A 24,337-nucleotide genomic window follows, 5' to 3' on the forward strand; every position below is an offset into this window, starting at 1 on the left:
CTGTGAGTCTCAGATACTCCAATAGAGGTGACTTGACTTGCAGCTCTGTTAATATGATATAATTGATTTATCCCCAAAGGGAAATTGTCTTTTTGAATGACCTTTGGGGGTCAAAGTGCAGGGTCAGCCATTGTACAGTGCCCCAGCGCAATTTTCAGGTTAATATTCTTGCTCAAAGGGCAAACAGAGTTGTATCCCTTCTGGCAGTAATGGGATTTGAACCAGCAACCTTCCAGATACCAGAACAGAGCTGTAACCATAAAGCCACTATTACGCACAGAAAATGCAAAGTGATTATAGAATAGATCTCAGCCTGGAACTAAATTAGGGCCCAAAAGATGTATGGTGGCAATTTTAGCTGGCATCACCTCACACTTAACTTCTAATACTGACAACATTATATTTAAACACACTGATAGCCATGCAATTTCTAATGCAGTATCTCACTGTATGTCTGAAAGCATGGCATCTGCTTCAAACACACAAACTACTGACTTTACTTAGTTTACAGTTTAGTTTTAGTTTTCCTTCCTTTTTAGTTTTAATTTAGTTTTCATTTCACAAAGACATTTCAATTTATTTTTATATCTATTAGTTTCAGTTTTGGTAATTATGGCATGGAACGACTATGGAGTTTAGTTTTTTGTCTCAATCAGACAAAACTGTACACTTAACGGATTTGGATATGAGTTTAATATTAGTGGAATCTTACTACACTACATGGTTTACTATCTGGTTTTATTTTGGTCTGCTAAAAACAAGCATAATCAAAACCACATACTGGATATGAACAATCTTACACAATTTTATAATTTTTTAAATATTTTCTATGTCATTTGTGCTGAACACATCTGTGCTGACTGTTGGCATTTTTTATCTTTTCCCTTTATTGCCCAGAATGGGCCAAGTTGTAATGAAATTTAGATGAATTTTAAAGTTTGAGGGATTTTTACTCTAAATGTCTACATCCCACAACATATCATGCTCCAAGACAATGTGCTTATAATGAATGCCTTCAGTATTGCCTGAAACAAAGAAAAACAAGCATGTAGTGTGAAAGTTAGGAGTGGTGAGACTTGAATAGCGCATACACAAGAACAGCAAACCCATAATGAACAGAGTAACAGCAGGTAACAGGTGTATGGATGGGCACAAAACGACAGCATCTGAGATTAAGAACAATGTATACATTATCTAAACCTGTTTATCCAGAGTAGGATCACAGGAAACCTGAAGCCTACCCCAGCAGGTTTGGATGCAAGGCAGGAAAAATCCATGGTATGCAATATGTATGATAGGGCTGGTGTTAAGAACAAAAAGAATAGGATATTTCAAATATCTATTTTGGGAGAGAGAGAAACATTGAAAAAAGGGGGACACATTTTTTTTAAATATAGTTGTACTACTGGGTTATTTTCACAATATCAGGTATTTTGAGCTGTGAATATGAACTAAAAAAGATAAATTAATAAATATAGAATAAATACACAAACACATTAGTATGTTTAGTTTTTCATCACTTGGCAGACTCTCTTTGCATACCTACCTGTAGTTAAGTAGAGACATTGCCACCTCAGGAATTTTACAAAGTTTGCATCGCTTCATGGTTAAATAATGTTTTTAAAGCAAAAGCGATTGGCCAGTAACAATATGCTGATCGTGTATGATGACCTAGTCAGTCTCTCAATTAGTGTTGTTTTATTTTCAAAAATTGGCAATGGTCTCCCCTAGACTTTCTCGTATACTCAGATATAGGGATGGATATTTGAGGGGTAAACTGCTAGACAGTGATTATATTTTTATGTTATGTACATTAAAGAACCATCAACAACAAATCAAATTAATGATATATTGAACAATTATTATGAAAGTTAAAGTTGAAAAAATTGGACTCTGCAGCTTCATGGTTAAAAAAAAAATCTGAGTATGTGTTCAGGTAAAGTACCACTACCAGCTGATGGATTTGGCCCAAAAGTTAATTCAGATCTACGATTTTGGTGTAAAAACTACATGTCGAATTTCATCCATCTATCTCTTTGCATTTGTGAGTAATTGTGTTTACACATACACACAGGTTCACACAGACACACACACAGATACACATACAGACATAATTCCAAAAAACTGTATTTTCGGACTCAGGGAGATCTAAAACGTCAAGATTTATTAAAATCTTCAGATCACATTTTTTCATGATTACTATATTTTCTCTATACTTAGTATACGAGAAAGTAAAAATGATTTTTCGTTGTGCGTAGTGGGAGGTGAATTACTGTCAACAAAAAGCAGTCACCTGAGAAATAAACTGAAACGTTACTCAGTCGTGATTTTTCTGTCCATATGGTAAAGTTTTTGTTGACCAGCACATTCCGATTTCAGCCATTTGATTTACATCTTGATACACAACAAGAGCAAAGAAATGTGTCATGGTAAATCTCTTACTTCGTCACATGCTTTACACGTCCATATTCAGCTGCTCGCTCTGTCACCGCAAATGCGATGTGAACACCCACCCTCCGCCACCAGCCGCCATTCACTGGATGAATATATACGGGCAGCTACTGGTGGATGACTTTCTGTTTTAGAGTTAAAAGTTACAAGGGTTAAAGACTAACGGCAAGAATATTCAAAAACGAAAACTAAAAATAATTTTAGTAAATTATTATTTTATTTCAGTTAGTCTTTCCAGCAACTTGAATAGTTTTGTTTAGTTTTTAATTTTGGTTTTGATTATTATTTTATTTCAGTTTACGAAAAAAAATTTTTAAATAAATATTCAGTTTTGATTTTAGTCTTTGTTAACTATAATAACCTTGGTTTGTACATTTTTATACATGGGGAAACAAACTCACTGGTCCTGGAACTTTTTACAACCTGGTGTTTTTTTCTATTTCTGCAATAACTTCATAACTTAAATTTGTAAAGGAGGAAAAGACCAAGACAACACCAGAGGGGACAGAAGCAGATGACGACTCAGTGTTGGATGGGATTGGCTCACCCAGTTGTTGTAGCTGTTTTAATCATTTCATAAAGGCTGGATCATATAGAACTGAAAGTGTGGGGCAGATATGATTTTGTGTTTTTCACTCTTACAGGTGCAAGTGCTTGCTATATGTCTTTAAGATTGCGTTACTTACCGGCCTGCTGGAACATAAATGCGGCCTGTGGTGTGGCGTGGACTGGCAGTGATCGGGTCCGTTGCACAGAGCTATGGGAACGACTTGGTATACTGTTACTGCCACCTGGGTTGGCAAACCACAAGCCCTGCAGAAACATAAAGATGGCATAAGACTCAATGTGACAGTCACGCTTCCTACTTACTACACAGGCAGTATACCTGTACTTGTTACAGTAGTTTAATTTAATTCCATAAAATCCATATTGAATAGTGGCAGAGTTCAAGTTGGCTTTGCTCAGATACTAAGTAGTCAAATGATTTCTTGCACTTTCTGAGAATGCTGCCATTCAAAGCCTCAGGAATAACAGCCTTAGTTGGTTCTGGTAACAAACCGTAAATTTGCTAATTTGTTAATAATGGCGTGTTGGCAGATCTAGGCACCAAGGCAGCAGCCATCTACCGAAAGGATTCCTCAGTTTCCTTGTGCATTTATATTCACAGTTCAAAACATGACTTGACTGCATATTCTGTCTTTTAAAACTAAGGTCACTAAATTTACAGTCCAGTACATGATATTTTTACCACTACTGTAGTCTTTTTGCCAGTCTTCTGTACCATACTTTTTATGACAGGAATCTAGCACAGTTTATATCTCTTCGCATTAGGTGCTGTGATTTAGAAGCACCTGTTAAAATATTACAGTTGGCAATTTCACATTGCTCTATATTTGTAAGAACTCTTCCATTTGAGGATTTTGACAGCAATGGACTCTTGGGGCATATCACCTTGATACTATTGCACAATGCACAAGTGTACAAGCACAGTGCTAGGAGTCTTTCAGTATTTAGAATGTGAAAGAAGCCAAAAATGTAGTGCAGAGCCTATACAAATTCAACAAAAGGCAATGTAACCGACACACTGGGACTTTGAGAACAAATACAAATCTGTTGAGTCACACCTTTATTTGATCTAGTAAATTAATTTTAAGACAATTCTTTGGTCTCAGAAGATACATTTTCCCTGAAATACATAAGAGGAAGTGCTGATCCTCATGTTGACCCTTAAGACTTCAAAGGCTGACCTGTCTGCACTGTTTGAGGCACGTTGGAGTGCTGCGGTGAGATGTCCCTAGGATGCTACTGGTGCCAAGAAGTCCGATTCGTGCACTTGGCAGACTTCGAGATGGTACATGGAACTGGCGTACATTTCGTCGAGCAGAAATTCCTCCTCCCACACAACCCACTGTTGGCAGGGAACTAGATTGTCCGAAAGCACGACTGAAAAAAAGAAGAAAATAGAAGCAGTTATAAACAATAACAATGTATACAATAATCTTCTTTGTCCATCCTTTCAGTCCAACCCAACCTGACCAATGGAATTAGAGGTTGCAGAGTGCAGATCCCTTCTTGGCAGCATGGCATGTAAGGTAGGCACTGTCCACTAGAGGGCTCACTCTTGCACATACTGTATCAGTCACATAATAATGTAAATAATAATTATTTGCATTTATATAGCACTTTTCTCACTACTCAAAAGTGCTCAGCAATTGCAGGTTAAGGGCTTTGCTTAAGGGCCCCACAGAGCAGAGTCCCTTTTGGCATTTACGGGATTTGAACCGGCAACCTTCCGATTGCCAGTGCGGATCCCTAGCCTCAGAGCCACCACTCCACCTAGGCATCTGTTTACAAATTACTTTATTTGGTGGTGTACCAGGGGTAATATTGCTGCTGAGTAGGAAGGGCACTGGTGGCAATTTAGAAATACAGGTAGGATGGGTTACAAACTGGTATGCTGCCTTGAGTTGTGAGGCAGACTTTACTTGTGACACAAATGGATAGGATTGGCCCTCAAGAAAAAATTGCTAGTAGGAGAGTTATAGAATGGCATACTGGAAACTGCTGTTTGGTGGACTACAGATATCACAGACACTGTTGGGCAGTGCCCTGACTGGTCTATATCACTCCACTGAAAGGGGAACTTTGTGTCTTAAAGCCCCTGTCGGGTACTAGTTGCTACTCAAGTTAACAGGTCAGTATCTCACCTTCTAGGGTGCCGATAGCTTGCCAGGTCAATAATGGACTTTCGTGGCACTGATCTGAACAGCTTCTGCACCTGCTGTTTCCATGACAACATCCTCCTCTTCTGTGTCTCTGTGAAGGCCTGAGGAGAGGATTAGGGAGACAGAAATAGACAGCAAGTGAGAGGCTGTTGGTCTACCTCGTATGCGGCAAGATGGATTACCAAGAAATAACAGTCTGACATCCCTTAACAATGCCAGTGTAAACAGCAACACATCAATGGGGTTGAGTCAAGTCATTACCCAGCCCTTACTCCCATCATAACTCTTACTACCTGAACTCAGCTTAGCTTTAAAAATGTATGTTGTTACATTTGAAAAGCTGATGGATGAACTACCAAAAGGTTAGCAAGCAGTTAAACTCTGTCCTTGTCATGGTGGAGGGTATAGGGACACCACTAAGTGTGGCAGTGCTGTGAAAATTACGGCTTGATTGAACCTCTTTTTGAAATAACTGGTCCCCTTGCAATATCCTTTTTTTATTCATTATCTTAAATAGTTTTATTTTTTGAATATAAAGTGAAATACAACATCTTGTCACAGTGTTGCTTCTTTTTATATTTGCATGCTACGGACAGGGTATAGCATCAGACTGTATGACAAATTTTATGATATAATGTCCCCTTATAATAACATTATTGACGTGGGCTCTGGACTGGTTCATTTCTCTTGCCCACCTAATCCCCTCATGTATTTGGACACTTCATAGGCACTTGGGCACGCTTAATATTTTCATGTGACATGGATGTTGCAGATCAGAGAATTATGCCTACTTTGAAAAATGGCAATGAATACTTGCCCTCAGTACAAAACAACAAATGAAATAAGTAATTTTCAACAATATGTTATTTAACTGTTGACAAATAAATTGTTATAACATAAATTTAGCTCTCAGTACAGTCATTGGGTTTATAAATAATTTCAACTAAAACCCATCCATCCATCAATTTTCTGAAATAACTTTTTCCAATATGTCGCTATAGTGCCGATCTCAGCAAGGGCAAATGTGGATGGGAAGCCAGTCACATACACCATTATGCAGTGCCAATTTAGAGTGGCTAATCAGCCTAGCATGCACATTTATGGGATATGAGAGGAAAATTGAGTTCACATGGACAAAGGGAGTGTGCAAGCTGCACACAGTCATTGACCAGGTCGGTATTTGAACCCTGTAGCTGTTAGATAGCACAACTAACTTCTGATTCACAGTACCTGTTCACAAATAATTTATGTATTTACACATAAATTGTTTTACTACTTTTATCATATTTAATTTTTGGGTTCAAATTACTGCCTGTCTTTTTTATTTTGGTTGTTTTTTTTGGGTCCATCACTGACCATGTAGAAATATTCCTCATTGAAACAACAGGAAACTAATTTGTCTGTAGGAAACTGGTCTCTCCTGCAAAATAATCAGAGCCACCAAAAGAAAAAGCTGTTTTTTTCCATGAAAAAGAACTGCCTTGTTTTTTGTTTTTATGCCCACTGGTAACAAAGAGATGACATTCATTTGCTCTGGACTACAAGACAAAAGTCTTATTTTTTTCAATTCTGGTATCAGTATGCTGATTGTTTGTTATAACAGGGAATGAACAGCCTTTATATGCGGAGAGGTTGGCACACAGAACTGCACAAGGAGCTCACAGGGTCTCGCTAGGAACTCTTGCAAATGACATTGGATCATTAAATCGTTATTCAGTGGGTACACCATAGGCCTTGAAGTACTTTGGAAAGGTGTTCAGCATGCACTTACCTCATGGAGGAGACATTTGTCAAGCAGCTGCAGATAGGAGCTGATGTTCTCTTCATCTACTTTGGAGACAAGGAGCTGAGTGCAAACTACAACATAAAGGGAGACTGATGTGATTCACCAGTAAAAAAGCAATGTGACTGAGTACTAGGGATATTTACAGTGACTATCTAGCATGTAGTGCAGTGATCAAGACTACATTTGCCAAGTCTAAGACAAGTACAAGACGACAACTAGTTGAGATCAAGTCAAGACCACATCCAAATGACAGTGAGAGCAAGTCAAATTTTGGGCAAGACTGAAAAAACGGAGTCCTCTTCAAGACAAAGCCTTAACTAGAATTCAGCTGTTTCCAGCTCAAATTTGCTATTTCTCTGACGGGGACTACTACAGCCCTATAATTTCATTTTAAATGATTCATTTAATCCTATGAAAGATATCACCAGTTGTTGAATGGGAGGTGTATGCAAAAAGAATCTGAAATGTGAGGGTGAACAGAAATAAACAATCTAATTCAAAATACAGAAATGAAAAGTTTTTCTTAACAGTTGATGATTTTTTAGTATAACAACTAAATACTAAATAAATGTGTGTTGTTTGGGATGATCAAGTTGTACTTTTATTTGTAATGATCAAAAAACAAGTACAGTGTAGGATCAAATTCATCCATATGAGTTATTTAAAGTGTGGCTTTTCACATGGCATTACACTCAAAACTTTGTAAAAAACAATATATGACCTCCAACCTCATGGCGAAGGCTGTGCTGCATTCAAGTCAATGTTACATTAATCTGTGCTGAAACCTCTCATCTTAATAGACTATTCAACATGACATTAAACTATGATGTACCACACATCCACATCATCTTACATCTTAGTACATACTCTAAGTTGGTAAATAACAACAGATAAACTAAAATAGACGAACTGAGCAAAAAAACAAAACACCCACATTAGCATATTAATCAGTACATTAATCACATAAAATGCTCAAGCTACATGAACTCAAGTTTATCAAATGTACCTTTTCAAACAGTTCAGTACATGCTCTCTACTGTTCCTCTATAATTCAGGCAATAATATTTAATATGTTTATGAATGTTTCTCTTGTAGGTAATGTGTATGTGCACATCTCAGCCATAAAATGACAATATTACTTAGAGTTCTTTATAGGACTCCAAAAAGCAATGGTTTCATCTAAAAAATAGGAGGATGTTACTTTTTAAGAGTTCTGTGTGCCTTTTGGCTTTTTGATCTTAATTTTCAAATCTAATTCTGAAAAACAGAAAAAAAATATTTTTTTAGCTTGGATTGGAAAACATGTTGTGGACAAACAGTTTGATTTATTTTTCTTCTAATGTGCAAACTGAAAACAAGAAGTGAACATTAAATGCATATTTTTCAGCCATTCCATCTCCCTAAACTTCAGCCTTTGCAGTTGTCTTCTAACAAGAATCTATTTAGATAATGGACAAAATGGAGCAGTACTTTCTTTTAAAGGAAGTTAAGTATATATGATATGTAAATCTTAAAAACAAAATGCATTTTCAACCAAAGTTGCAGTTGCACTGACTACAGTCATTTAAAACAAAATAAGCTGCAGTTGTTACAGTCATGGCTGAAATTATCGGCACCCCTGGAATTTTCCCAGAAAATGCACCATTTCTCCCAGAAAATCATTGCAATTACAAATGTTTTGGTATACACATGTTTATTTCCTTTATGTGCATTGGAACAACACAAAAAAACAGAGAAAAAAAGCCAAATCTGACATCATGTCACACGGAAGTGAAAAACCGGGCTGGACAAAATTATTGGCACCCTCAACTTAATATTTGGTTTCACACCCTTTGGAAAAAATAACTGAAATCAAGCGCTTCCTATAACCATCAACAAGCTTGTTACACCTCTCAACTGGAATTTCTGACCACTCTTCTTTTGCAAACTGCTCAAGTTATCTCAGATTTGAAGGGCGCCTTCTCCTAACAGTAATTTTGAGATCTCTCCATAAGTGCTCAATCGGATTTAGATCTGGACTCATTGCTGGCCACTTCAGAACTCTCCAGCGCTTTGTCTTTAACCATTTCCGGGTGCTTATAGAGGTATGTTTGGGGTCATTGTCCTGCTGGAACACCCATGACCTTTGACGCACACCCAGCTTTCTGACACTGGGCCCTACATTGCGCCCTAATATCTTTTAGTAGTGTTCAGATTTCATGATTCCTTGCACACAGTGAAGGTATCAAGTGCCAGAGGCAGCAAAACATCCCCAAAACATCTTAGAACCTCCACCATGTTTGACTGTAGGTACTGTGTTCTTTTCTTCGTAGGCCTCATTCTGTTTTCTGTAAACAGTAGAATGATGAGCTTTACCAGAAAGCTCTACCTTGGTCTCATCTGTCCACAAGACGTTCGCCCAGAAGGATTTTGGCTTCCTCAACTACATTTTGGCAAACTCCAGTCTGGCTTTTTTATGTTTTTGTGTCAGCAGTGGAGTCCTCCTGGCTCTCCTGCCATAGCGTTTCATTTCGTTCAGATGTCGACGGATAGTTCGAGCTGACACTGTTGCACCCTGAGTCTGCAGAACAGCTTGAATATGTTTTGAAGTTGATTGGGGCTGTTTATCCACCATTCGGACTATCCTTTGTTGCAGTCTTTTATCAATTTTTCTCTTCCGTCCACGTCCAGGGAGATTAGCTATAGTGCCATGTGTTGTGAACTTCTTGATGATGTTGAGCACAGCGGATAAAAGAACATGAAGATCTCTGGAGATGGACTTGTAGCCTTGAGATTGTTGATATTTTTCCACAATTTTTGTTCTCAAGTCCTCAGAAAATTCTCTGTTCTTCTTTCTGTTCTCCATGCTTAGTGTGGCACTCAGACATACAACAGTAAGGCAGAGTCAACTTTTCTCCATTTTAACTGGCTTCAGGTGTGATTGCTATATTGCCAGCACCTGTTTCTTGCCACAGGTGAGTTCAAATGAGCATCATATGCTTGAAATAAAACGATTTACCCACAATTTTGAAAAGGTGCCAATAATTTTTTCCGGCCCATTTTTGGAGTTCTGTGTGACATAATGTCAGATTTGGCTTTTTTTCTGTGTTTTTTTGTGTTGCTCCAATGAACATAAAGGAAATAAACATATGTATACCAAAACATTTGCAATTGCAACAATTTTCTTTGAAAAATGGTGCATTTTCTGGGAAAATTCCAGGAGTGCCGATAATTTCGGCCATGACTGTACGTTGGAAGGACAGATCAAGCTGTTGTGCTTTTAGGGCAGGTCAACACAGCAGTCTTCTAATAAGCAGGTTTAATAAACCAGTCACTAACTAACAGTAACTAACTAAGTCACTAACCAAAAATCAAAACATAAGAATCATGCAAATCGTTAACGTTGTGTTCTGCAACAGGCCAGAGTCCTTTCCTATTAAACAGGAAATTCTCAAATGTGATTCTAAACAATGGCAATTAAAAATAAATAAAAGTGTAAAAACAATGTGAGCATAGTGAGCTCAAACTTGTAGTACTGGAATCCTCACATAAGCATGCATTGCACACAAAGGGAAAAACAAACAAATACACAAAAACATACAAAACAAAAAAAAAAAAAACAAGACAGCTGGTGTCGATTCAAGAACAAAGACCACATTTGGCAAAGACTGAGACAAGTCAAGGTATGAATACTCTGAAAAATCTCTTAAGTCCAGACTCGACTACTATAGCCCTACTAGTATGAAGTTCTAGAAGAAACAAAAGGATCATCATGGCATTCCCAATAGGATTAAGGCAACAGACCAGTCGAGCAAAATTACTGTTGACAGAAGAGAGCTGAATGATGCAGATGTAGAAGTCCATACACATACTGCTTAGTGAAGGAATCACTTAATCACACAAACATCAGGAAATAGAAACCTAAGCACAAAGTTATACCTGTTAAAGGTACTCTAATACTAATAGAAAGCATTTTTGTGCAAGATGCACTATAGAACCTCCTACAGAAATGTTGCCACAAAGCATTGTTGTGTAGCATATACACATGGTTATGTTATCTTGCCTTTGCCCATCACTCGGGTGAACTGTGCAGGGAGGTCCCCTTCAGAAATAATCGTGCCTCCTGAATCTCCTTCTGCCCCATCCAGATGCTGGCCCTGGTCACTGCCCTTCCTCTCACTGCTCAGCAAGTGGTGCTGTGTTTGCTCCTCATTGTTGCTGGGCTTGATCGGAGTGAGGATCATCTGGTGCAGCTCCTGTAGAGGTGTACGTAGACCTCCAGCTCCTTCCATAACATCCTGTTTCAGCAGAAAAAAACAAGAAATTTTCATTTCAATGAATAGTAGGGTAGGCTAAGATCTGAAAAAAACACAGAGGTGATTATTGTATAGAAAGTGATTTATAGCACTAAAGCAGGGTCATACTGTATGGGTCTTGTTTATCCCCCATGTTTACGACTTTTCTTTGTAATTTTACGACAGGATTTGGGGATGTGTCTTAAACCAGTTTGATGAGCATTTCTTTGCTAAAGTCTTTTCTCCCATCCCCACAAAAGCCAGGTTAGTGTAATATATGGTCTTGGGGGGCAGGAGATAAGATGTTCTATTTCACCCATTGGTCTGAGGTATGGCTGTTTGGAATTGGGTTGTCTCAGAGGCCTTTAAGTACCATGATGTCCTATTGGTTCTAGGAATTGGAGAGAACATCTATAAATGTACTTGCTCAACCACATTCTCTCTGACTGACTGACATATGATGAAGAAGCATCTCTCTGACTGACCCACATATGAAGAAGCATCTCTCTTGCTAACCTGTGATGATGAAGACAACACAATGAAGAGCACAGCTCAGCAGCCATATTGAACAGACATGTGGCTGAAAGCTGAGCACCAACGATGCCTTAACTAGAGACATTTTAAGTAACTGCAAGTCTGTGTGCCACCTGAATTACACATCACCATTTTATCAGGTTGTATGGTTGCCAATATTCAAATGTACTTTGCATTTTGTTATTATTTATGAATATTATCAGTAATACATTATTTTATGTGTAACTTAACTCCTGCTTGTCTTTTACTACATCTAATTGCCTGAGGTTATAGATATAGAAGGGAAGGTGGGGATAAGTTATATACAGTGGTAAGTCTGTGAGATTAGGTATTCTAAGGCTACATATTAATAATACAATAGGGACAGTAGAGCAATATATATTACTCTACCAAGATAAAACAATTGGCGTAGTCGGCAGGATTTTGGGGTAACCATGTTTTGCACCCTGTTTGCAAATACTGTTTTGATGTATGTGTTTGTTTATGTATGTGAATTTTAGGGCACCCAGTGTACAAATGCGGTGGAAGTAAAACATTGTTTGGTTGCTGAATGGAATATAACCAACAAAGTGTAGAGACTTCATGTGTGTCACAAGGACACCCGCATGTTTGTTAGTACTGGTGGTAGTGAGTCCCTAATTAAAGTGCTAGGGAGTGGTGAAAGATGCATGCGTCATTCATACGGCATTTAAGTGGTTAAAGTGCTAGGGAGTGATGGGACATGCATTCGTCATTCATACGGTACTTATTCGTTTAGAATCTTTGTGTATGTATGTGTATGTTTGCTTACAGGGGCAAAAGTAGGCCAACCCATAACGAATTTGGCAAATTGTATTAGAGAAATTGTAGACTTAGAAATGCCTAAGTTCATTTTAAAGTCAGCCATCTTCCAGTGGAGTGGCAGAGGAAGCAGGCTAAAGCTAGGAAACCTGTAGTTCAGGTAGAGAAAGCAGAAGCTGAGCTGAGTGTGCCACAAAATGGAAGGGGGCTGGAAGGATTAAAAGCAAGAAAACAGAGATCAGGTTTAAAGAAGACAGCTGCTGTTATAAGAGGTTTACTAGCTTGTATTATTGGTAATAAGGAAGATCATGATAAGGAAGAAAATAGCAAAGTGAATGAAAGTGAAAGTTGTGGAATGTTGAGTGAGAGTTTTGAAAGATGTAACAGTTGGTGTGATAATTGTGAAGTGTTAGCATGTAGAACACCCACTGCTAAAGTAGAAAGCAGTGAAAGAAGTGGAAAAAGAAATGTAAACCACCCATGGTGAAAGTTAGGGCAACAGTAACCAGATCGGACTGGAACCCTAAAACATGGGTGGGTGACTTACATGAGACAGATGTGTGCTCAGATAAAGAGTGGGAATGTGAGTGTGAGGAAAAGGAGAGAGATGAAAGGAAGGGAAAACAGCAAGGGTGTTTTCTTCCTTTATTCTCCACTGCACCACAATCTCCAAGTAATTCTGAGGTCTGTCCAGTATTTAAAGAGCATGCTACACCGATAGATATTTCACCACTGTTAGGAAAGGTAACCAGTGCTGCACTGAAATTTGATTTAGGACAAAGAGATCAGATAGAAGGCAGAGGAGCTGGTGAGTGTGAATGGCAATTGTTGACTAGAGGGCATGAACTGGATATTGGCTAAGGATACTGAGTAAAGAAAGTGTGGAATTAAAACAAAGAACAATGGAAATGAAAGGAATTCAAGTGCTTGTGTGTGAAAGGTCTGAATGTGCTAGTGCAAGAATGGCTGAGTTGGAAAGAAAGTGCACCAGTTTAGGAGTTGGTTTGAATGAAACAGGACAAGCCAAAGAACAAAGGATGGGGGATGGTGCAGCAGGAAGTTTTACAAGCTCAGCAAAGCCAGGAATGCACAGGGGTGTGAGGTCCTAACAGCTGTGCTAGGGCCAGCAGTAATTAAAAGCACACACACTTAGGTTCAGTAATTGAAACCTGACTGACCAGTTGTTCAAAAGACAGCCTATGACTCTCCATGCAATAAAATGGAGAAAAGTGAGCTGGTCTTTAGTAAAGAACACAGGTCAGTTTTAGCAGAAATGCTGGATTTAGAACTTGGGTTCTGGAGAGGCTTCAGTCCACACTTTCAGGTAGTAGTTACCATACAATAAAAAAGGACACACAGGCAATGAAAAAAATAGAAGGGTAGCAGGAAGACAGGAAAGGAAAATAGTTATTTCTGTTTCAATTTTCTGGCCTTTTGCAATAGTGCTACTTCTATTGTAAGGTTTTTATGGACTTTGGTTTGGTGCAGGTAATAAATAGTGAAGGCAATTAGCAGAGTAAAATCCATGCAGGAGATCGGGTTACCATTGGCACATTGGGTGGCGTGGCACTAGTGCCAAGCTGTTCCAATGAATGCCTGGAAGCAAAGTTTGAGTTTTGGCACCAGGTCGACAGCCAAGAAAATGAGATGGACAGAAACTGCTTTGTCACCTTCCATTTTGCAGACCTGCCTACATAGCAGAATGAAGAAAAGACAACACGAAAGACTAAAGACAAAGACATGAAGAAGAACTGAAGAGACAGCAAGAAAAGACACTTACTGGGGTTTAAGTGAGTAACAAGTCCACAAGTCATGCAATAATAGGACTAGTCACAATAGCTATAGTTTAAAAGGAAAGGTTTGTTCATTACTGCAGCAAATTTATATTCCAAGGGGTGGAAACTGAACAAACCAGTTAGGAATGCCAAAATAAGGGGATTCATTTTGGGCTCATAAAGTATACATTCTGGGTATTAATTAATTAAGAGGGATAATTAATATAAGAAAAGGTATACTAAGAAATTGGTGAACTTTTCAGGAAAGCAGGTGCAGCTGGTACATTTGCAAGACATATGGGCTCCGATGTTTAGGTATAGTTTAATTGGGAAAATATGGAAGTCCTGCTGAGATTGTCGGCTATGGTGCAGGCACAGGACCAGTGGGCCAATTCTGAACCGAGGTGTTTAGCACAATGAGTATGCATATGGTGAGCAAACAACTCTAGGGGTGGCCTACGGGGAATGATGAGAGTTGCAAGCTTTGATGTCTCATGGTGGTGATGCCAGCCTATACTGGTAAAGGCTGATGGCAGTCAAGAGTTGCACCATGGGTAGGAAAGCACAAGAGGCAACTAAGTCAACCCCAAATGTGTGCAGAGGGGCCACAAATGTTGGTTTGTGAACAGTTTATGCAGTGGCACATGTGCTGTCACTTGGGCAGAAGTGGTTGTACTGGCACCTGTGGCATGTTACCTTTCAAATTTTGATGTTAATTGTACAGCTGCATATGCTTAAACAGATAGTTTGGGACAGGGGTCTAATTAGCAGTTAGACACAAGTACAGATTAAAAATTCACACAATAGACTAAATTGTAGTGGGCTAGTTTAGTGGAAGGTGTGGACTTGTCTCATTTTGAACCACCAGATCTGATGACATATGGAGACTGCAGAAAGAGTTGACGCAAGCTGGAGCAGATACAAGTCATCGGGAGCGCTTCCAAGTTCTTCAGATTGTCTTTGAAATAAAGAAGATATGTAATGGACAAATGGTCACGGACAACTTTTAACACTGGGAGAGCAAATACTGCAAATCAATGCACAAGTTATGCATCAGACTCTTGAAACAATTTAAAGACATTGTGTATAAAGACACTGTACAAAACATTCATCGGGGTGGAGTGTTGTGATGTAGGATTTTGCATATAACTTGATAAATGTTTTGTATGTCTTTATTTATAATTTAGGCAAACCAATGTAATTTAGTGGTACCTTGGTGAGAGGCATTCTTGTTTATCCCCCCATGTTTACGACTTTTCTTTGTAATTTTACGACAGGATTTGGGGATGTGTCTTAAACCAGTTTGATGAGCATTTCTTTGCTAAAGTCTTTTCTCCCATCCCCCACATAAAGCCAGGTTAGTGTAATATATGGTCTTGGGGGGCAGGAGATAAGATGTTCTATTTCACCCATTGGTCTGAGGTATGGCTGTTTGGAATTGGCTAGTCTCAGAGGCCTTTAAGTACCATGATGTCCTATTGGTTCTAGGAATTGGAGAGAACATCTATAAATGTACTTGCTCAACCACATTCTCTCTCTGACTGACTGACATATGATGAAGAAGCATCTCTCTGACTGACCCACATATGAAGAAGCATCTCTCTTGCTAACCTGTGATGATGAAGACAACACAATGAAGAGCACAGCTCAGCAGCCATATTGAACAGACATGTGGCTGAAAGCTGAGCACCAACGATGCCTTAACTAGAGACATTTTTAAGTAACTGCAAGTCTGTGTGCCACCTGAATTACACATCACCATTTTATCAGGTTGTATGGTTGCCAATATTCAAATGTACTTTGCATTTTGTTATTATTTATGAATATTATCAGTAATACATTATTTTATGTGTAACTTAACTCCTGCTTGTCTTTTTACTACATCTAATTGCCTAAGGTTATAGATATAGAAGGGAAGGTGGGGATAAGTTATATACAGTGGTAAGTCTGTGAGATTAGGTATTCTAAGGCTACATATTAATAATACAATAGGGGACAGTAGAGCAATATATATTACTCTACCAAGATAAAACAATGGGTATTTGTGTACACTGGCACTGTACTGACCCGACACTTAGGGAATGTCAATTCACACACCAGAAACAGACAGCCATGTTTCAGAGTCTTTCATGGCTGGATGCACCTCCACTAATCTCTTATGAACATCTGCCTCTTACTGAATCATCTTGAAGAATTCCTTACACAATAGTCAGTAGCCCTCTGGGGCAGCAACATTTAAACCAACCTTCTCCAGTAAGCGTAGCGTATTCTCTCGTTCCTTCAGCTTCTGGATACTGATGATTATCTTGTGACGGGCTCCCTTGGTAACATTCTGAAGGAAAAGAACAAATTCATCAAGCAGGAAGTGAAGTAGAAGAGTCCAACTCAGAGCTTATGTGCTCAGCAAGGATGGAAGTCATCAGATCTCTTATTTTAAGGCAAACATGGGCTTGAACATCAAATCAAGATTTTCGGAGAGTAACAGCAGGGAACAGATCATTGGGCTAATGATCGATATTCAACTGACCACATACTACAGCTTGGTTTCTGACTCTTTTATCTTTATGACTTGTATCTAATAACCCATCAATCTCAGCTCCCTTACAGAGTGCTAAACAGAAATGATAAAAAATCAATGCAACAGAGTATTGTATTATTTGTATGTAATATATAAAGAGGTCTGTACTAAAGCAACTAGTTGCCAGAAGAAGCTCCACTGAAGTTACTTTTTAAGAACTTGGGATATTTCATTGAGATGTGAATGTAGAAAAAAAGCCAAGGTGTTTAGAGAATTGATGAAAATGGTGGGCTACCATAACATTACTATCTTCTGAATTAACCAATCTGAAGGACAGGTATTAAAGAAATAATGGCTGTATTATTGGTATTAAAAGATACAACCAGATTGTGGCAATCCCATACAGTTTTAGAAGAAGGGTATAGTCACCTATATTGTCTTATCTGTGAGACTGAAATATATCATGGGGGTATTCTTCTAGCATAATAACTACTCGTGCCCAGGACCCCTGATTATTAAGTTTCTTACTTCTGCTGGCCATCAGACAGTTCTCAAGGAGGCTCAAACACAATCTATACACTGAGTGTCAGAAAATTGATCTCTTTCACAACTTCTTCTCAGCAATGGCTTAAGCCATGAAGATGTGGTTGGCTAGACTAACAAGTCCATGAAGTGGGTCTACAGAACTTTCTTATGCTCTGCTTGTCTCAAGCTTTCATATGTCTCTGAAGCTTGATCTATGATGGCACAAGAAAGGCTCTTATGCTATTGACAATTTTCATGCCATTGGTTCTTTCTCTTAATAATGGCCATTTACTTTGCCTTTAATTTACTTTGTCTTTATCCCATAATGTTCTTCATCCTTTGCTTTTTGTGGCACCCTCCAGTTTATATCAGGCTATTTCTTTGGATCCAATCTTGAATTTTGTGATCAGCCCATATGTTATTGACTGTATTTGATTGGGATGTTAGGGTGCTAGTTCTGTTTTATTGATTAACTTAGAAATTAGTGGGTACAGTATGTTTTTGTGGGCAGAAGCACTGCGAGTGATTCTCAGTGTATGTGCTGCCAGCACGAGAAGGGAAGCTACAATCAGCCCTGAATTTGTTACTTTTATTTTATGGCTAACATAATGAACACTTAATCAAATATTTGAGGTCTTAAATATTGAAATCTCGAACATCTTCAATTATCTCTGATGAAAAAAAAATACATTGCTTAACCCTGTCCCCATCCATCCACATTCCCTTTATTCTACCCATTATCTAGGACAAGTTTTCCTCCAACTTAAATTTGGTTGACACTTTCTGATTGACGGTCTCCCATGCCAAAAAACTTTTCTTTCCACTATCATCCTTTCCAATCAAAGCTCTATTGTTAATTTTAGCCAGTGTCCCACAAGTATATTTTCTTTTATTTCAAAGTTTTTTAATATTATTTTGTAGATTTTTATGTTTTTATTTTTATTTTATCTTTAGTAGTAATTTAATATTGTGATGTTTACTTTTCATTTCTGTGTTGTAAATAATTTACGTAGTGTTTACTTGTCTTCCCTGTCTCCTTTATGTAGGGCCAAAGATGGCGGCGCCTCCTGATCATGCAGCTGGGAATACTGGCCTTAGCTTGTTTTTAAAGGGAAACTCCACTTACGCTGGAGCTTTGGCATTGTGATCTGTTTTTGATTCCTATGTTTTGTTTATTCTTGTTGATCATTTCTATTTCCTGGAAGTTTACTTGGGCTCTTGTTGGAGGGCACTATTTTTGATTTGTGAATTTTGGATTTGTTTGCTCTAAAATTTTGCCTCTTCTATCTTTTTCCATTTTGGGACAATTTAAGCCTTTTATTGTTTAAAAGTCTTAGCCATTTTTTTTTAGTTTTCCCTTTTGAATTAGGAATAGGCTGCCTGTTGAGTGGCTCCAAATCTTCACAGAGGTTAGGTGTGTCTTTTGTTGTGTTTCTTCAGGCTATTTTCGACAGTCACTGTGGTGCAAATCACAACATCACCTTTATTTTTATTTCTCGTTTGCTTGCCTCATCTGTTACAAATGCCTTGTTTTACCCTCGATCATAAATGTGTTTTAGAGTTGTTTTATTTTCAATTTTCTATTGCTTTGATTTCATTCTGCTTGGTGGAGATTTAGTTCTTCTTATAGATAGATAGATAGATAGACAGATAGATACTTTATTAATCCCAAGGGGAAATTCACATAATCCAGCAGCAGTATACTGATACAAAGAAACAATATTAAATTAAATAGTAATAAAAATGAAAAGAATTAAAATAAAATTAATGTTCGCATTTACTCCCCCAGGTGTATCAAATGATTTTTACCAAAAACCCACGTCCAAATTAAATAAATTAATTTAATATAAAATACACTTTTAAGTATTTCATATCAGCATTTGTTGGTGGTTTGGTTCATTTAAAATGGTCAGTAGATTTAATCTTTGGAGGGTTTATGGCCCTCTATAGTGGAGCCGGGTATGAATTATTATTTGCTCACACTAGGCAGAGCTTCATCAAATGACTGAAAATAAGGGTCCACTACATGCCAAGCTGGGGCAGTGACTATAAGAAGGCTCTATTAAGCAGGGAGGACTTTTAGATTTTAACCCAATATGCTAAAAAAAATCTTTGGGTTACTCAGGGATGCTTTTTACATTTTTAACCCAAAGATGCCAAAACTGATTTGTTTAAATGAATCATTAAACTTGCAGTGTTATCCCTGACGTCTACACACTTTCATGTACTTCATTAACTTTACTGTATATGAGTGAATGATATAAGTTTAAAGTCCCATTCACACCTAAGCATTTTTGAAGCGTTTTAGCACTAGGCCGGAACTCTCCTAAACCGCTTGTGAAGTTATTAGCCACTATTTTCAATGACACTATTCACATCTAAACATTTTAATGGATTCTTATGCATCCATTTGTGCGCAGTTTCAGCCAAACGCTTATTCTGTTAAAATGGTAAGGTTTGTAAACTGCTGGTAAAAAAAAAATCAGGGTGATTTTGCAGTGTTTTTTACATTAAGTCACTACCTCATATTTTGGAATGAGCAAGGAGTGAAGCAGCTCATTGAAACTAAAAAAAAGTGCAAGTGTTGTTGTGCACAAGCGTTTTTTGGTTGTCTAGTGGCCGCTATTGATAGAGAGATTAAGCTTGCATGTAGCTTGCAATCAAGTGACAAGAATTGAACAAAAGTAATAGGTATGCATTTAGTTGTGTTCACGTTAAAATGTAGTAAGATCAATACATATGTTTTAACATAGGCAGAGTGGCAGCATAGATCTAACATTTCTGTCTCTCGGTGCCAAGGTGAACCCAGTATCTGCCCTCACAAAGTTAATGACACCTCCTATTCAGTACCATGATCACCAGCATTAAATGTTATAAGTAAAAGTTAAAAAAGACATTCTGGATGCACAATGATCACGTCACAACATTCGAATACCTCACCACCCAGAAAATGGTGACAGGAAATGATGTCAATCATATATTCCCTGCAAAACACCTCTGTGAAAACTTTTAAAGAGTCCTACAAAATCCTTAAGCATGTCCAAAAGACGCCTGAACAAAACATCATTAAAAACCTGAAAGATACCAAACAAATTCTAGAAATTACAAGGCTGAAGTGAGGATGGGCATATACTGTAATCATTTAATTCTAGATCATAACTGATGAATCTGACAGCTGATTTTCTTTGCTTGATATTTTCTTATTGGTAAATTCATTTATAATATTGTTTGCTCAATGATGTATTTTCACTTTGAGCTTTGTTCTTTGCTTTAATACATTTGTGTTGTAGGTATTTGTAATATAGGTCCAATTACTGTATTGCATTGCTCTCTTTCATTTTTGCGTTTTCTTTCTTTTGAGCAAGTCCCCCTTTTGGTATTTCCAACTATATACTGAAGTCATGACATAATGATAATAGCAATACACTTATTAAAAATGCCACAACAATAAACTAGAACAGCGCACAGAATGCAGAAAACAAAACAGAAACAAACCAAAATTGCAACAATATGCTTGATAAGTTTTTGGAAACTCATTCACTAGTTCTTATGCCATTTCAGATTGCCATTTGTTTTTATGTAAGGAGTATGAATTAATTTGACTCTTCAGATGTACTTTAAGTATTTCCAAAAATAAATCTGTAGATACTTCCATAACAATATCGGTCAAAGCAATAGATTATCTTCGATTGGCATTACCCACACTCCACTAGATTGGTTCAGATCCTACCTCTCAGGCCACACTCAGTTTGTTCAGCTTAAAATTTTCACATCCCAACCCACCGCTGTTACTTCAGGTGGGCTCTGTCCTGGGGACCCTCCTTTTCATTATTTACCTCCTTCCCCTTGGTAATATCTTTCATAAATATAACATTAGCTTCCACTGTTATGCTGATGACATCCAGCTCTGTCTCACTAGCAAACCTACTGCTTCCTTTCCACCCTCATTTATTGATTGCATAGCAGAAATCAAATCCTGGTTTTCTTCAAATTTTCTTAAATTAAATTGTGACAAAACTGAGGTTCTCTTCATTGGTACAAAATCAACATTATCCAAAACTGATCATTTTTCATTAGTTACTGATAACTCCTCTGTCTCCCCTTCCCCACAGATTAGGTGTCTGGGTGTCATCCTTGACAGTACTTTATCCTTTCAGTCCCACATCAATAACATCTCCCGGTCTGCATATTTCCACTTGCGTAACATTAATCGTATTCGCCCCTCCCTCACTCCCCACACCACTGATATCCTTGTTCATAGCCTTGTCACTTCTCGTCTGGATTATTGCAATTCCCTTTTCTTTGGTCTTTCTCGCAAATCTCTTTATAAGCTTCAACTGGTCCAGAATTCAGCTGCCCGCACATTACTGAACCCCCTATTCACCATATCACTCCCATTTTGTAGCAGCTTCATTGGCTTCCAGTTCAGTTCCGAATTCAATTCAAAATTCTCCTACTAACTTTTAAGGCTATCCACAACCTTGCCCCTCCATATCTGTCTGACCTCCTCCATGTTGCCATTCCCTCCTGTACCCTTAGATCCTCTTCCTCCATCTACTTGACTGTCCCCTTCGTCCATCTTACCATTCAGTTGCTCTGCTTCCCAGCTTTGAAACTCACTACCATCTGAGCTTAGAAATACTGAATCATTTTCACTTTTCAAATCTAAACTTAAAACTCATTTGTTTAAGACTGCTTTGTCTCTTTGATTACAATTGCTCTGTCTGATTTTAACTTTTGTATTTTACTTTTGTTTATAATGTGTGTTTTGTCTATTGTTCGGTGTCCTTGAGTGTTTAGAAAGGCGCCTACAAATAAATAAAATGTATTATTATTAAATGGGAATTCTGACCCCCAATGTCAGACCCAGCTATTTATCTGATTCTGTCTAACTGATCACTAAGCCCAGTTGAATATCTGATCACTAAATTCATACAGATGTTCAATTTCATACAACTAACACTTAATCTCAGCTCAAAATCTTTCTTATTCTGTCCACTTAACTCAAATGAATGTCTGATTTTATTTAAATGAGCACAAAACTCAGATGGATATGTAATTGTGCTTTCTAGCAAAGAGCTATGCAGATTCCTCTTATGTAATCATTATATATCCTGGAATTATGCATTTAACTTTAGATATAGGCTTCTTGATACTGTCTATGTGATTTCTCATATTTATTATAGCAATGCCACTGCATATTTTGATTCTGTCTTAATGAACAAACCCACAAATGGATGCTCAATATTTGGCCACAACTGACACAGCTGAATCTTTAGGTTTTGCCCATGTGACCACTCAGGATTGTTTGCATAAGTTTTAACCAAGGTAGATCATGAGGAGATACCTGTGATTCCAGATCTTCCTCTGTAAGGGACATCATTTCCTCGTAGTTCATCATTGAGAAGAGACTGGCATATTTGTGCAGACGGAGACTTTTCAGCCAAGCTGGCACATCTTTGAACACAAAGTAAAACATAATTTAAATGTCTCTTGACTTATACTCCATAGGATTTTTTTCATCAAAGCCATTGCTTAGTTCACCAATCTGATACTGAAGAACATGTTCCATTATCTAAGCAGCTCTACACAGCTTCTAAAACTCATGGACACCAAATGCACATTAAACTCACCCTTCATGCCACTGCCATCTTCATGGAATGTGTTTCGATGTGAACTGGTAGTCAACATCTGTGTGTCATCCAGATGTTCGCTGCCCCCACTGCCTGAAGATGCTATGCTACTCTGGGGAGAAAGGGGTGCATGGTCGGAAATGGGGCCCCGAGAGCGAAGGTCCTCCTGGGACAGCCAGCCATGACCCATTGACTGATTTGGCCCAGTCATAGGAGGGGTAAGAGACACTGAACGTTTCAGAGGGCTATGCCCACTGGAGAGGACTGAAAGAAACAAGGAAAAAAAAACAGGTAGTTGGCACAGCATACTCATCAGTGATCTTTTCCACATACTCTCCCACTTGGCTGTTGTAAGTTAAGGAGCTGCAAGAGCTGAAATCCTGGGCCATAGTGTCAAAGATCATAAAGCCTCACTGACCACCGAGTTATTCTTGCTACCTTTTGCACAAGCTGCATTGAAGTGACTAGTGGGAGGAAAAGCAACCCATGTGTCCTGATACTATGAACCTATAAAGCCCTCATGCTCCGTAACCCGCTATGATTTCATTATCTTTCTTATGGCTCACCTTCTCTCTTGAGCTTTTCCAGTCTTAATTCTTCTCTATGTCCTCCACACTCCCATAAAGTCTTTATGTCACTATCTCTTTCTGAAGTCTGGCCTGTTCTTTAATTGCAGCCCGGCTCCTGCTGTTTGCACTCTATAGCTTCCAAAGTCATATTGTTGTACTACTTGTTCTTTACGCTTTAATTTAGACTTTCATTTGACTCCTTTATATAACATTCAGCTACCCCTGTACTAAAAGAGTCATGCCTTGACTAATCCATTCTACCTTTTGCCTGATTTTCTCTAAAAATATTGAGCACATTCTGTTCTTCTGGCATATTTAACAAAAAAATAGTAGCTGGCCTCATCATAACCTTGAACCAGTTCACTCTCATTTTTTGAAATACCAGAAGATGGATCTGCTTATATCTTCAGGGTCTTGGGCCTGAAACCTTGCCTGGGCACTCTCTGAAAACGTCTGTACCTTTTTCCCTTGTCTGTGTGGATTTTTCTCTGGGTACTGTAGCTTTCCTCCTGCTTCACAAAGATGTGGATACATTACCTGGTTTCTCTAAACTGGCCAAGTGTGACTGAGTATAGTGTATGAAAGTGGGCACTTGACTATGGGGTTCGTCCCCACCTGGCTTCCTGTAACCCTAAAACTGATAAGTAGATTAGAAAATAGTAGGCATGAGTCAATACACTTAGCCCATGATGCAATTCATATTGCAGTTCAGCCTTCAAGATGCAATATTCCCTTGATAATACTTTTTCATAAAAGAAATGTACTG

The 24,337-nt window shown here is 38.2% G+C and overlaps 1 protein-coding gene across 4 annotated transcripts in view; it reads right to left on the reverse strand.

Moving 5' to 3' along the window:
* samd4a (sterile alpha motif domain containing 4A) overlaps window positions 1-24,337 on the reverse strand; it is a 90,545-nt gene that overhangs the window by 17,958 nt on the left and 48,250 nt on the right. For all 4 annotated transcript variants that reach the window (XM_039742033.1, XM_039742032.1, XM_039742031.1 and 1 more), the window contains exons 4-11: window positions 23,003-23,266; window positions 22,717-22,826; window positions 16,572-16,658; window positions 11,006-11,240; window positions 6,949-7,034; window positions 5,160-5,278; window positions 4,200-4,395; window positions 3,138-3,264 (exon numbers count right to left, since the gene is read on the reverse strand). In XM_039742033.1, the coding sequence (XP_039597967.1) occupies window positions 3,138-3,264; window positions 4,200-4,395; window positions 5,160-5,278; window positions 6,949-7,034; window positions 11,006-11,240; window positions 16,572-16,658; window positions 22,717-22,826; window positions 23,003-23,266 (1,224 nt within the window). The remainder of the gene's footprint in view (window positions 1-3,137; window positions 3,265-4,199; window positions 4,396-5,159; window positions 5,279-6,948; window positions 7,035-11,005; window positions 11,241-16,571; window positions 16,659-22,716; window positions 22,827-23,002; window positions 23,267-24,337) is intronic.

This window comes from Polypterus senegalus, chromosome 18 (genome assembly GCF_016835505.1).
Source record: "Polypterus senegalus isolate Bchr_013 chromosome 18, ASM1683550v1, whole genome shotgun sequence".
In the NCBI taxonomy this organism is placed as follows: Eukaryota; Metazoa; Chordata; class Cladistia; order Polypteriformes; family Polypteridae; genus Polypterus; species Polypterus senegalus.